Here is a 13,471-nt window from a genome sequence, read left to right on the forward strand (position 1 = left end):
CCACAGAGAGAGCCCACTGTTGGATATTGTGGGGTTCAGCATGGTCAGAGTTAAGACAGATCGGAATTAAAGAGTTGCGTGTGATGTGTCTCTTGATCTGCCAGCTACCAGAAGGAACTCCCTCCCCATATGCTACGGGAGCAAGTCTATGAAGTGGATGATGTTGAGGAGAACCAAGAAGCCACCATGAACTCGCCCTCTGGCAACATACACATGCAGGGTTTCCTCTACAAGACGCCCTTTGGGCAGCAGGCGGGGCTGATAAGGGTAAGACCTCTGACTTCATTAATATTCATGTCTTTTCATGCATATTTATGACATGGTATCTGATAACAGCATACTGTTTTGGCCTGTTGGGAAAAACATGAACAGTTTTCCTTCTGTGGTTTTGGCATGTAATTTTCTTTGTGATAAGGAAATATGCATTATCATTATGCAGTGTTCATGAATATGTATACATCATTAGCAGGTATTCAGTGTTACGTTGTAATGAAGTCACTGCTACATGTACGAAGGGTTGCTTTGAGGGTATTTGTTTCAAAGGTGTGATTTGCCAGACAGGTTATATTACTGGTGAGCAACCACAGTCTTCCCCCCCAACTGTTCCCGTCAATGTTCTTTTTATGGCTTCCTGCTGTCAATTTGCCGTGGTGTCTTGCTTTTCCCCCTTCTTTTCCGTTCTGTCAAACTCATCTCTGTCAAGATAATATCACCCTAACGAGCACTTCCTTGAAACATCTTGAGTCCATCATGTTTAACGAGGCTGAATGATATGAACCGCTACAGCTTAATACTTTGTATTGGGGAACCCGACATCGGGTACCTTATGTTTGTACGCATAGCTGGGGAGCCCGAAATGGGACAAAGGAGCCGGGTCTATGGTATGCCCAGTATGCAAAGCTCTGTCCAGCAGCAGGCCCCCATTGAACCAGCAGCTGCATGGTGAATAGACTGTATGTGTGGTATGCACTAATCCTCACACGGCTGTGGACGGCTCCCAGTATGAAGGGGTTAAGAACAAAATTCCCAGTTTTGTACTTCGGAGAAACAGTTTCAGGTGATATACCCACCCATCATTTGAATTGGCATCATGAGTGAGGAATTACATGTAGTTTATTCATCATGATTGACGTCCGAGTCTATTTAGCCCCCAAAATGTGACTTGAGTTTGCTTCGTGCTTCCTGTGTAAGCAGCAAGCACAACTCTGACTATTCAGAAGGAACACCAGCTTTTAACCCGCCTAATGTAGAACTTCAAAGGCTTCGTATGTACAAGTACCCGTGTAAAATGTGTACATGTTGAATCCCCCATTTGTTTGTACATGCACCAAGCGTTGAACTTAAAACTAGCCTTGAAGTGTAACCAAAGAATGAGATTGTGGCGGAAAAATTGTTGAGTATTGTTCAAAGGACTCAAGAGTCTGTGCTTGTGGCATTTGGTTGCATTTCAAAAGTGGATCGACACATCTTGACTTCTTCGAAAGTCCACAAAAGTCCAAATTCAGTGAATGGGTGCAAACTGATGCTCAAATGCCAAAATTGAAGACAAACCAGGATCCCTCCCTCCCCCCCCACTGTGTAAAGCTCGGAAAAGTTTTCAAACCACATCACATCCAGAGCACCTGCTAGCTTACTGTTGCGCTACCTGATTTCAGAAATGTCAGGGGTGACTATGACCTGACGCAGTGGAGTCAAGGGGGAAGTACCCGCCGGACATGTTCGGATTACTTCAAACTGTCAGGTCTTATCTAGATTCAATCAGGATGTCTGATATTGACTTCCTTATTGTGAGCTAGAAATGATGAAAAGAAATGATGTTAGTGTTTTGAGCCAAGTTCAAATGTTTTGTCAAACTGAGAAGTTCTTGAACGCGCATACAGTATCAATTTTTGTTCAAATTGTACATTTTACGGAATCTCCTGAAATGCAAACAAGGGAGATGTTTTGATTTTCGAAAACACTTTTTTAAGCCTTATGTGATGTGATCCATTTGTTTTTAACAAGAAAGTTTCCTTATGATTGGCTGCAGTATTCTCATAGCTTTTCTCCCTGAATTTCCCAAATTTCAACTAAATCCCGTACACCAACAATAAATATTTGTGGGCAACATAAAAACAATTATTAAAAAGTCTCCCTTTAAGCTCCAACTGAGGGTGAATTTATGCCCTTAGGTGTTTAATGGGTTGCTTGTGATGTCTGGCAAATCTATTGTCAAAGTCCCCTCCCTAAAAAAACGTGAAGCTTTTATACCCCATGGCATCAAGTGTATCCCCTGAAAATCTGAGGAATTCCTTAGATTCCTACATCACAAAGGAAGACACAAAAGGAAGGTCCCTCTTTGCCGCATATTGTGCATCAAATGTTGCTGGAACTGATGTGTGAATCCAGTTATATTGGCAGTGAAGCATTTTGCCTGGGGGAAAAAAGACATTATAGTTCTCTGGGCATCACTATTGTCAGCGAGCAAGCTATACAAAAGAGTCCAGTGGGACGCTTGCAGGGGGGGGTTGCCCTGATCCTAGCAGAAGGATTAGGTGAATGGCTCTAACACCTGAGCATTTCAAATTTGCAACAGAACAAACCACCGGCATCTGTTGGCTCTTTGGGGGTTGGACAAGGGTGTGGCCTGTTGTATTCAAACCAGGTTGTCTTTGCTTGGTGAGGCCATGCCTGCATGCATGCCTAATGGTGACTGAACAAGCTGGGGTGAAAGGACTGATTTAAATCTTGTGTCACGAGTATTGCAGTGTTGTACAGTAGGCATACATGTAGCTTCCTAGACAGGTAACTTGTATATTCTGTCACACAGTAAGAGTTGTGGTGTGACTTTATCTTTCAGTTTGGCTTCGGAGGGAATTTCAAGCCACCTTTGGGCACTTTAAAGCCCAATCAGATGTTGTCGCCATTTTGTGACTTTGGCGTGTTGTAAAGTTGTAAAGACGTTGTAAAGAGGTGGTGTATATGTTTAGTACAATCCGGAATCTTAGGCAGATTTCTTGTACTCGATCCTATGCGCTTGAATAATATCCATTCATAGGATAAATTAACCTAGGAGGGAGTGTAATAAATATGCACAAGGTTCAAGATTGTGCTTAACGTATGAGAGTTCGGACCCGCACATGTAGCAGGGGTGGAAATACCATTGTAAATGGATGGAGCTTCAGCTCACCTCGACCTCTTTAATCGTGGAATGCCTTATTCCCTTCCTTGCAGGCCTACAAGAGGAGGTATTTCTACCTGCGTCAGCTCGCAGACAAGTCTTTCCTTATTGAGTATCACAAAGATGAGAAGAGCCATGCTGCCAAGGGTAACTTGCCCCTGGATTCTCTTGTTGATGTTATTAAGGTAGGTACAGGTAGTTAGATAACTGCAGTGCAGTCCGAGGCTTACCTAGTTTGGACTTTTGTGCGCACTTATCTTCAAAATGGCCAACATCTGTTGTGAACCCTCATTGTAAGGAAGTTACAGGGTCCAGACAGATTACTTTTTTGTAACCAAGACTGTTGTAAAAGGAGTGGAAAAGACTTTGAAAACACAAGAATAAGCCTGTTCCATGCTCCATGTGTGCATGCTCAGAAGATTTGATTAATAGAGGGGAACAACTTCACGAGGAGAACGTTGTGTAACGTTTGGCAAATAGCTGCTCGCAGTTGTTGTTGTTGTAGACAGTTTGTTCCCCTCTAGGCTTTGTTCACTTCATGGCGCGGGGGCACTGTAATCAACGTAGCGTTGAAACAGGAAATTGGCTTCAAGAAATTAGGATTCTCAGTAATTGCTCTGTTGAACCTTATTTTGTTACAACAATTTTCAAAAGAATTCCAGACATTGTCATCACTCATGAAGACCCAGATTTTTGTTGGCTTCATTCTACAGACGTTTACATTCTTTTTAAAAACATTTTTCAGACGACCAAGCAGCGCAAATTCGGCATGGAGCTCCTTATGCAGGACCGATCCGTCCAGAGCATCGCCGCCGAGAACCAGCAGCAGATGGACGAGTGGTACAGCGCCCTCAAGAAGGTCCTGGAGCTGCAGAAGCAGGACGCCAACGTGGACAAGCAGAGCGTGTCCTCCATGGAGGACCTGCTGGACCAAGGTGTGTGTGCGTGCTGTCGTCTGGCATTGTGCAGGCCAACTTGGATCGGTGACCGTTTGACAGCCACTGGCTGATTTTGCCTGGTAGCCTGGATATGTCACGCATAGGTTACAGTTGACCAGGCAGAATCAACTAGTTGTTGACCTGTGTGGGGCAACTCAGCCAGCCATTTTGTCAACCATTGGTTGATTTTTGCCTGGTACCCAGGATGTATACCCTGCAAAGGACACCGGGCAAAATCATCCAGTGGTTGACTTGTGGTCACTAGTTGAACTACATTTGAAGAAGACTGCTAGATCAAAATTACCTTACGGACAAAATGACAGGAATACATCCCAAATAACTTTATATTTGTATTGGTCCAAATCACGTGTTCTCATTATATATTTCTTATTTTTCAGTATTATTTTTGTGTTGAAGTGCGGTAAAAGCTGTGGCCATTAAAATACATTTGATGTAGTGTGCCTCACCTGTTACGCCTAATACTGTCATTTAGTGATGCGTGATTGCTCATTCCAGATTGTCCAAATCTCTTCAATTTCTTTGTCACAGAGGAGTATGCCGACAGTGGGGACTCATCCCTGGACAAAGCCAACTCCAAGAAGAAGGAGAAGAACAAACACCCGGAGCTGCAGGGCTACGGCAAGGAGACGGAGAAGTCCAACTCCCAGAAACGCAAGGAGAACCGCAACAACGTTTTCCTGCTCTACCCAAGGATGCAGGTGAGGTCCCACCTTAGGCCTGGAGTCGACCTCAGTTTCTCTCGGTGGTTGAGGCTTGGAGTAACTCGCGTGTCCAGGGGAACGCGGCTGCAGCTGGCTAGCCCGTGGCCTCTGTAGATGGTTTGCATGGCTGACATCTTGGGGGTTGGTGCTTTTGTTTTGCGGGGTGTGCACAGTGGGAGTTTCCCTGTGGAACAAAAGAGCTGCCCTTTAAGATGGCTACCATGCAGAGTCTCTGTAGGTGCTGGTGTTATCCCTGGTGTTATGCGTCTGCAACAATTGGACGCATCCTCAGGGAATCTGAGAATGGTCAGTGCATCAGTGCCTTTTGCACCCACACTGGCACAAGATAGGTATTGCTCTCTGTGTATTGATATATTTACACAAGCTTGGCAAATTGGACTATAGGGAAGGCATGATTGACAAAATACATGGCAACTAGCATGGTTTTGAAAGATATGAAGACCTTCCCTGTTTCTAGATAAATGGTCTGAGGTCATGTTTCTGTCTGGAGACAATTTGTAAGATCCCTGAGTCCAGAACAAATCCATAGACTGTACACCTCTAGGTTTGTAATCCTGGCCCAACTTGTCTATCAGACAATCTAGCTAAGCTGATTCACTTGAAAAGTTGCTGAAGGCAAGTTCACGCCACGACCGTTTTTCAACCACTGGTCGAGATGTATTTTCAGCACAGGCAACCAGGAAAAATTGACCAGTGGTCGGCAAACAGCTGTCGCTTGAGCTTTGCCCTGAGTAGAAAGCTTAAAAGTAAGCTGCTACCTCCTTAAAGTTTTCCCAATCTTTTGGAATTGCTTATGAATGTAAATGTCCAGGAGTACCCTACTTTTAAAATAACAGAGTAAACTTGAGTTCGATTTGGTTCTGTGATTGTTTGTTGGGGGGGCATCACAGGGCGGAGAAAAGGTCATGACAGAGCCAGACTGCAAACCGTACGAGGAGGACTTTGGCAAGCGCTTTGCGGTGGATTTCCAGCGGCTCGTCTTCAAATTATCAGCTGCCCTGGGCAAAGACGGAGAACCCATCGAAAGCGGATCAGACAGAGCAGAAAACGTGAGTCCTGAATGTTGCCGACTCCCACAAACTTACTTTGAGAGTATATGATTTGACACTTACTTTTCCAGGTCACTTTGTTGGTGGCATGTGAATGTTCTATTCTTCCCTACTCCTTTGTAGTCCTCACTAAGAGGATTTGCTGAAATTCTCTCCAATCGTCCACCGTGTGGCAAGTCAATGGTGCATTTATTGTACAGTCACTTTCAAGAAACATGAAGGCTTGTGCTTGCGCAGTACCATCTTCAATCCTTCAAAACCCTCCAAAACCTAATGGATATCGAAGGATGAAGGAGGATTAGAGATGACCAAGATTCCTCAAGCGGGTATGGTTCACAAGGCCGAAGTAAAAATTAGCCGAGAAAATGATGAAAAAAATATCCATTTTGGGGTCCGGGAGGATGACCCCAAAGTGAGATGTTTAGAGATCGAGAAAGAGGTCAAGGCTGAAGGATATATTGTACTTGTCAGCCTGGATAGGATCCCAACTCTGGTCTAATGCGGAGAAGACAAAGAATATAAAACACATATCAATTAGATGGACACATGTCAGAGGTTGATTGTGCGGCATTTTCTGTCTGTAGGTTGAGCCTTTCTTCACCTCCATGTCCCTCTTTGACGTCCGGAACAACCGGAAGATCTCCGAGGACTTCCACATTGATCTGAACAGCCAGGTCATCCGGGCCCTGCTGGACAAGTACCGGGATCTGCCCAATGGGTCCTCGGCCACTGAAACAGGCGCGGAGCGGAGGCAAATGAGCACCTTGCCCAACATCGACGGGCTGGACGAGAACTGGCTGAAGTACCCACAAAAGGTAGGCTGGAAATCCTTGGATGCTGAGAGTAATAATTTTGTTTTGCCAGTCGACCCTATTTGGCGCCACCCTCCTTTTGGAGTGCTTCTGAGGATGCAGCAGTCACTTAGGAAAACTGCTAAGGGAATGAGTTGGCAAATGTATCAGATAATAAGGGAGGGTAGAGACATTCATTTGCCGTTATCTTGCTATTTTTGCAGTACGTGACTGCTACTGTACTATACTTGCCTTGTTCCCTGTAGACCCTTGGCATTAGTAATGCAACTTTACATATTGATAAAAGGGAACAGACTATTTTTCCTTCCAGCCACCGATCGGTTACATTGCTATGAGCTGTAGAAAAGCAGGAAAGCTGACCTATGGTAGAGGTCTGTCATGTAGCAAATATCCAGCTCCTTGCTGTCGCCGTGCACCATGGCTGTTCATTTTTCATGAAGAAATGGTATTTCATGCGTTCGTGTTGTAGGCGATCTTCTCTGTCAAGGAACCGCACCCGGAAATCTACCTTGTCATCAGAATAGAGAAGGTACTGCAAGGAGGCATTACGCAGTGCACGGAGCCGTACGTTAAGACTGGTGATGTCCTGAAGGTAGGAACAGTTGCCACAGCGACTCTGATGTCTCGACGACAGCATCAGTCTCGGTTTCATGAGTTTGCAGTTTGTGCACGCTGTTTAAATAGAAGTACATCTCAACTAGACTCGCATCTAGTTTCATGTTGGGAAGAATGCGAAGGAAACGAGTGTTGTCACAATTATACTGGGGGATTGATAGCAGACGATGGCGCATCTCCTTTTTTTTGTTAATTCCTCCACAGTCGTGTCAGAAAGTGATGAAGCAGGCGAAGATGTTCTGCAGCAGGATGGGCCAGTACAGGATGCCGTTTGCCTGGACAGCGAGGTACGTTGACAATGGGGCTACAACCCAAAATATTCTCAAATTCATTGGGTGGGGCCTTCCTCCAGCAAACCAGAGTTTCATTTTAACGAATTGTAGATGAAGAGATTATAAAAGATGAATTTGACGCCGCCAACTTAGCCGCTGAAATCCATCGGCTGTCAGGAGCAATTATCCTGTCAGATACATAGCCTCAACCTGAAAGTGCTTGGAGCATTTGTGGTGACGATGGCACCCCCCCCCAGCAACCTTATTGTTGAATCATCGCTTGCTTCCTGTGGCCTTGAGAGAAGGGACAGTTGTGATTTGCTTCAAATTGAAGTGGACACACGTGATACATCACTACTGCGAATAGTTACAATTGGTCATGACCATGATGTGCAAAATCTGTCTTCAACTGTTTGCATCAGTTTTGCTGTCACTGAGTTGAGTTCCTGTAGCAGGACCACTTACAGACGTCTGAAGTTTGCCAGCTTTTAGGCGTTTTAACCTCTGGACATGTGGATAGATTTCCAATGTGTGCCCGTTTGCCGTGAGTGATCAGTTTTTAGGAATGAGTTCATTTACGGCGAGATGGAATATTCCATTCCACACAGCTTCACTTCATCAAATAGAATGTACCATCTATCACCCTATGAAATTATCCTCAACACAGCACTCAAATACCCGTTATTTTCATTTCACTTGTTCTTCTTCCAAGAGATTCGCCAACTTTGTATGTTTGAAGACTTAGGCATATTGAAACAAGAAGCAGTTACAGTTTTAGAGGTGGGAGGAAAACCCCAGAGGAATATTCTGGGTAAAACCCACGGAATCAAGTACGGACTGAAAACCCTATCCACATGTGGACGGAGCCGGAATCGAACCCAGACCGCAGAGGTGGAAGGCGAGGAAAGAACCACTTCGCCAACCTGATTCCCCTTGAAATAGGCGAAAACATCTCTGAAGTTAACCCACATACCTGAAAGCTCAGGCCAGGACGTTTACAGCTCTCTTACATCGCTGCTAATTTGACCAGAAAAATTTTCCCGTGATAGTTAAATACACCTTCCGCTTTGTTTACTTGTGGAGATGAGCAGATAAGCTATTGTGTCATTCAGTATGTTCCAGTTTAATTGTTTAAGAACAGGTCGTTTTGACCCTCTAGACTGACTAAACTGAAGAGTCAATAGTGCTCAAGCTAATCACAGGTCCCCCCCATGGAATGGTCTCGCTTCGATGACACCTCCTCGGTGATTGTTAGGTTTTTCTTTGTTACACTGGTTAACACTCTCAAGAAGCATAAATAAGGCTTTCCCCTGTTGCTCTGCCCCAAGGAAAGACCGACCAGGCAGTTATGGTTTTTTTTTTAATCCTCTGGTTGCTCTGCACAAATCAGCAATCAGCTCTTTGCGGCTTTTTGCAGCGCCTACACTTTGGCTTAAAGCGGATCGTTTCAATTTGCCAGCTCCATGCGGCGGCATTTTCCTTCAACTTTTTTTTTTCTATACCCCCGGTAGTGTCAACCACCTATTGACAGATATTTCCCGGCCGGTTATCTCCCCGATCACCAAAAAAAAGAATCCAGTCCCTGGTCGGGGCACTGAATCATACGTCTGTGGCACCTGTTCCGTCCAATCAATTATCCGATTGAGTCAGGTTTCCACTAGCAGAAAATGTTGGCCATCCACCGCTCAGCGCATTCCCAGAGGGCTCATAAATACACAGGCAGAGTTTGGGGGGAGGACCTCTCTGTGATTTGTCATCCACAGCAGCAGTGTCGAATGTATGCACCCTCGGGCTCCTTTGATGCCTAATTAACAATTTCCCCTTCGAGTTCCTTTGCGTGCTTCATCGTTCCGGCCGGCTTACGAAGAGTTTGTGCCGCCATGTGGGCAAAGCAAACTTGACGTTTACCTAACAGGCAGGGCAGTTCTTTCACCACATTAAGGGGACACTTTCTTGTGTTAGTAAAATTCGGAACCCTGTTTCGGGACAACAGTTTGTCCCCCATAGCATTTTCGGTCCCTACAAAATAGGGGAAAAGATTAATGTATGTCTGCCAACTGTGGTAATTGGAAGTTTAACCTTAATACACGAACTCTTCATGTACCTTGAAACAAGAATGTTCCCACTGAGCAGGTTGGTTAAAGGCATCTCTCTTGGACTTGTCCACCTGGCTCGTCTTGTTTCTCCATTTTATTCGTTTGATCATCTCGTCTTCAGCATGTCTTAGGGGTGTCATGAGAGAGGGGCTTGGGGGAGGGGGCTGTGCAATCGCACTGTGCCCTTGTCTCGTCCTGTTTCTATCCACTCTGTTGGTTGGTAGAAATTTAATAACTGATAAGTTTTGAATGTTTATATTATTGATCTCAACCCCTGAGGCATTTTGACAAGTAACCCTCCTTAATGCTCAGAAAGGAAATTTTTTCCTTCGAAGAAAAAAACTGGCCCGTTCTTTTCACTGTAACTGCAATGTTTAATTGGCCTCAAGCCATCTGTATAAAGTAACGGTGGATGGGGTCCATCGTCATCCATCCTGCTAAATTCTCCAAAACCTTGGGGAGGATTTTGAAGAATATGTGAGTGGTAAAGTCACCAAATGTCTCGAGAATTACACTTTCTTGTGAATGAAGTGACAATGGTTTGGTGGCCAAGTAGTGATGATTTCATGTCTCTTCAACCCTCTGGACAAGATTAAGCTATGACTGTTTTTGATCACTGGTCAATTTCTCCCTGGTACCTCATACACAAAATAGATTCTGGGTACCAGTGGTTGACAAATGGTTGCCACTCAAAAATACATGTGTACCTTGTGTGCCACACATTGAAGAAGTGTAAATGACTTACCGCAGTTGAAACGGTGAACATTTCTAAGTTCTCTACTTTTGCTCCTGTTTTGCTCGCCCCCTCATAAAGAAATTTAATGAAAAGCAAAACGCCCAAACAGAATAGGTTTTGTTGTCCCCTTGTTGAATCACTTTGACGGAACACTTTCAGGGAAAAGTTTCTGATAATCCAATGTTCGTGATTGTCTTTCACCAGGCGTGTCTTCAACGACTACAGTGAGCTGGACCTGACCGGCGAGTTCTTCCCCATCTACCGGCAGGAGAGCAGCAAGCTGAGCAACGAGGACCTGCTCAAGCAGTTGCAAGACGTCCACAAGAACCCGGAGAAGCTCTCCAAGCTGACAGAGATCCCCGGCTACCTCAAGGCCACCGTCGAGCCACTGACCAGGATGCTGTCCAGTGGGTTTGCTTGGAAAATATAGCTGGGCGGGGGGCAGAGGGAGTAGGCATCTGCATTTTGCGATGGGGGAAGTTTTGTGTTCGGCCTCTTACAATTTTTCTTTTTTTGAGTTTCATGAAATTACCCTGAGCTGAATGGACTCCTGTAAAAACACTGTGCGAGATGAAATCATTTGTTCGATTGGCAAATGCTTTGTGGCTGGATATGGAACTCTTGCTTGTGAATGTGAAGATGACAGTGTTGCAGTCAAGTACATTTTCCATGAGTCTGAGCACGAGTATGAGCACAAAGAGAACTCAAGTACGAGTGCAGTTATGAGTGGGACAATACTGTGGTTTTAATCAAGTCCATTCGATGCCCTCTGGAAGTTGTCGGTAGTTAACCTTAAAAATGAAACCGAGTACTTAACTTTTCTGTGCTCGGTTTTTCTGGTATATGGGTATCTATAACTACTAGAGGATTGGATGCATGTTTCCAAGGAAAGTCTATTTCAGTTGTACATCATCAGTGCAAGCCAGTTGTTCAAGCTTGCTCTTAATAATTGGTTGGTGCTGCAAAAGCCTCTTTGAAACAGTACTCTGCCACAGCGTTGTGAATTTCTTCCTCGTCCCCTTTATCTGCAAAGATTGCCTAACCTCGTCCTTGATACCCGCGATGCCGTGGCCCGATCCTCCGATAGTCCCGCCCACTTTGGAGGTGGAGGAGTTCCTCCCGGAGAAGGGCGCCCTCTCGCAGCCCTTCACGACATACACCAACAACCTCTACGTCTATCCCGTGCAACTCAAGTACGACAGTCAGAAGACTTTCACCAAGGTGAGGGAGGCAATGCAGCCCATTTACCACAAGAAATTGACTGCAGGCTTCGCAGTGGAAAGTGGGGATTTGTTCACGGTGTCAAAACCTGGTTCAGTCGAGTTGGTTCTTGGTTCTATGAATCTCATACTGAATGCCATACTCGTGTGGACTCCTGTGAGAAATTTCGTTCCATTTTTCCAGGCGAGGAACATCGCACTGTGCGTGGAATTCCGCGACTCGGACGATGAGGGCGCTCAACCTTTGAAGGCCATCTACGGCCGACCGGGAGGTCCCATCTTTGTCACCTCGGGGAGTGCAGCCGTCCTCCACCATCACCAAGTACCGGACTTCTATGAAGAGGTCAGTGACGGCAAACGCTCCAAATGGAAGAGTCCAGAGCTGTTTATAGAGAGTGTTTTGACATCAATTGTTGGAACCAAAATGGAGGATTATGCATCAGTGCACATGGATGATTAGTACACAATAGATTCATGCTGGACTGCACAGATAATAGACAGCCATGTTGGTTCCAAAGTCTGAAATCGCTGCTACTCTGTGTATACAGCTCTGGCACAGTCTAAAACTCGTAAGCTCTGAGAATTTTCTTTTTTCAGACAGGGTTTTTGTTTAAATATTGCAGAGGTGGCTGGCAATCCGGCTTGGCTTGAAATGACACACAACTTTATGTGAACTGGCTGTAGCAACTGAAGTAGACTCAGCCACAGCCAAGCAATATAAACATTAGTCTAATTCACTAAGCAAGGAAAACATCTGCTAAGCAAAAAAGCAGGTGAATGGCCAAAATGTGGTGCGATTCATACTGCCTGTGGCCGGTTCCTGGTACATTCTTAGCATGTAGACTTTCCACTTAATACCTCCTTGAAACTGGAGACAGAGGAGATTATTAGAAGAGACTTTAATAATGAGTCGACCAGATTGAAATTGAAGAAGTCAACCCTTCATTTTTGGAGATTGAAAGTAGAAAATCAAATTTTGTGACAAATCAGTACGGGCTCCGCCATATGTAATTTCGAATTTGTTATTAAGCCAAATAGTTTTATAACTCAGAAATTGAAAAATGTTGAAAGGGAGGCCTGGAACGCATGCCCTCATATAATAGTCTGGCACCATCCAAATCAACACTTCACAATTTATAAAACAGATTCAGGGAACAAGATTGAAATTGTTTTCTGCGTAATGTCTATCGCAGAGGTGATAAATTTTTCCATTTTTCCCTCCCCTTTTCAGATCAAGATAGCCCTGCCCACTCAGTTGCACGACAAACATCACCTGCTGTTCCGGTTCTACCACGTCAGCTGTGAGGTTGGCAAGGGCACCGTCAAAAAGAGGGACACGGTCGACTCGTTCGGTAATTTGGCCATATCTCCTTTTTTTTTTATGTCCAAGCATCTTGTGAGTTCAGTTTCAAAACCAAATTTTCCGGTATAAGTTTACATTGTATCTAATTTGGGTTTTCCTTTGAAACATTTCTCGAGTCTTTTTAATAGCTTTCTGTTAGAGCTAAAGTGGTATGACTTTATTTTCAAACGAAAGCAAGTTTTTTATTTGCTATGCTTCAGAAGGTTTTCGGGGTTTATGAAGTCTTGTTAAAAGTGGTATACAACTGTTGAGGTGCTGGCAAGCAGCTGTGTTGATAAGTGTAAAAACTGCCACACATGTAAAGTCTTAATGTTTGTGTCGGCACGCTACTGCTAAAGCACAAACTGCATGGAATTTGATTCACTAACCCTAACCTTCCCCAACCACACAGAATTAAACAGAAGTAAAGTGTTTAATTCTGTGGGGATAGGTCTGGTAGGCCCATAACAGCTGGCTTTTGCATTGGG

General features: G+C 44.6%; 1 protein-coding gene across 27 annotated transcripts in view; it reads left to right on the plus strand.

The window, feature by feature from the left end:
- The window catches only part of LOC110977858 (dedicator of cytokinesis protein 9-like), a 90,041-nt gene that overhangs the window by 33,696 nt on the left and 42,874 nt on the right, over positions 1–13,471 (plus strand). For all 27 annotated transcript variants that reach the window (XM_087145389.1, XM_087145390.1, XM_087145391.1 and 24 more), the window contains exons 5-16: positions 105–267; positions 3,214–3,345; positions 3,906–4,095; positions 4,648–4,817; positions 5,732–5,890; positions 6,475–6,705; positions 7,172–7,294; positions 7,522–7,604; positions 10,626–10,828; positions 11,455–11,642; positions 11,826–11,984; positions 12,873–12,993. In XM_087145389.1, coding sequence (XP_087001515.1) covers positions 105–267; positions 3,214–3,345; positions 3,906–4,095; positions 4,648–4,817; positions 5,732–5,890; positions 6,475–6,705; positions 7,172–7,294; positions 7,522–7,604; positions 10,626–10,828; positions 11,455–11,642; positions 11,826–11,984; positions 12,873–12,993 — 1,922 coding nt within the window. The remainder of the gene's footprint in view (positions 1–104; positions 268–3,213; positions 3,346–3,905; positions 4,096–4,647; positions 4,818–5,731; positions 5,891–6,474; positions 6,706–7,171; positions 7,295–7,521; positions 7,605–10,625; positions 10,829–11,454; positions 11,643–11,825; positions 11,985–12,872; positions 12,994–13,471) is intronic.

The sequence above is a fragment of the Acanthaster planci genome, linkage group LG14 (assembly GCF_054643075.1).
Source record: "Acanthaster planci isolate LZ-2023a linkage group LG14, COTS_SCS, whole genome shotgun sequence".
NCBI lineage: Eukaryota > Metazoa > Echinodermata > Asteroidea > Valvatida > Acanthasteridae > Acanthaster > Acanthaster planci.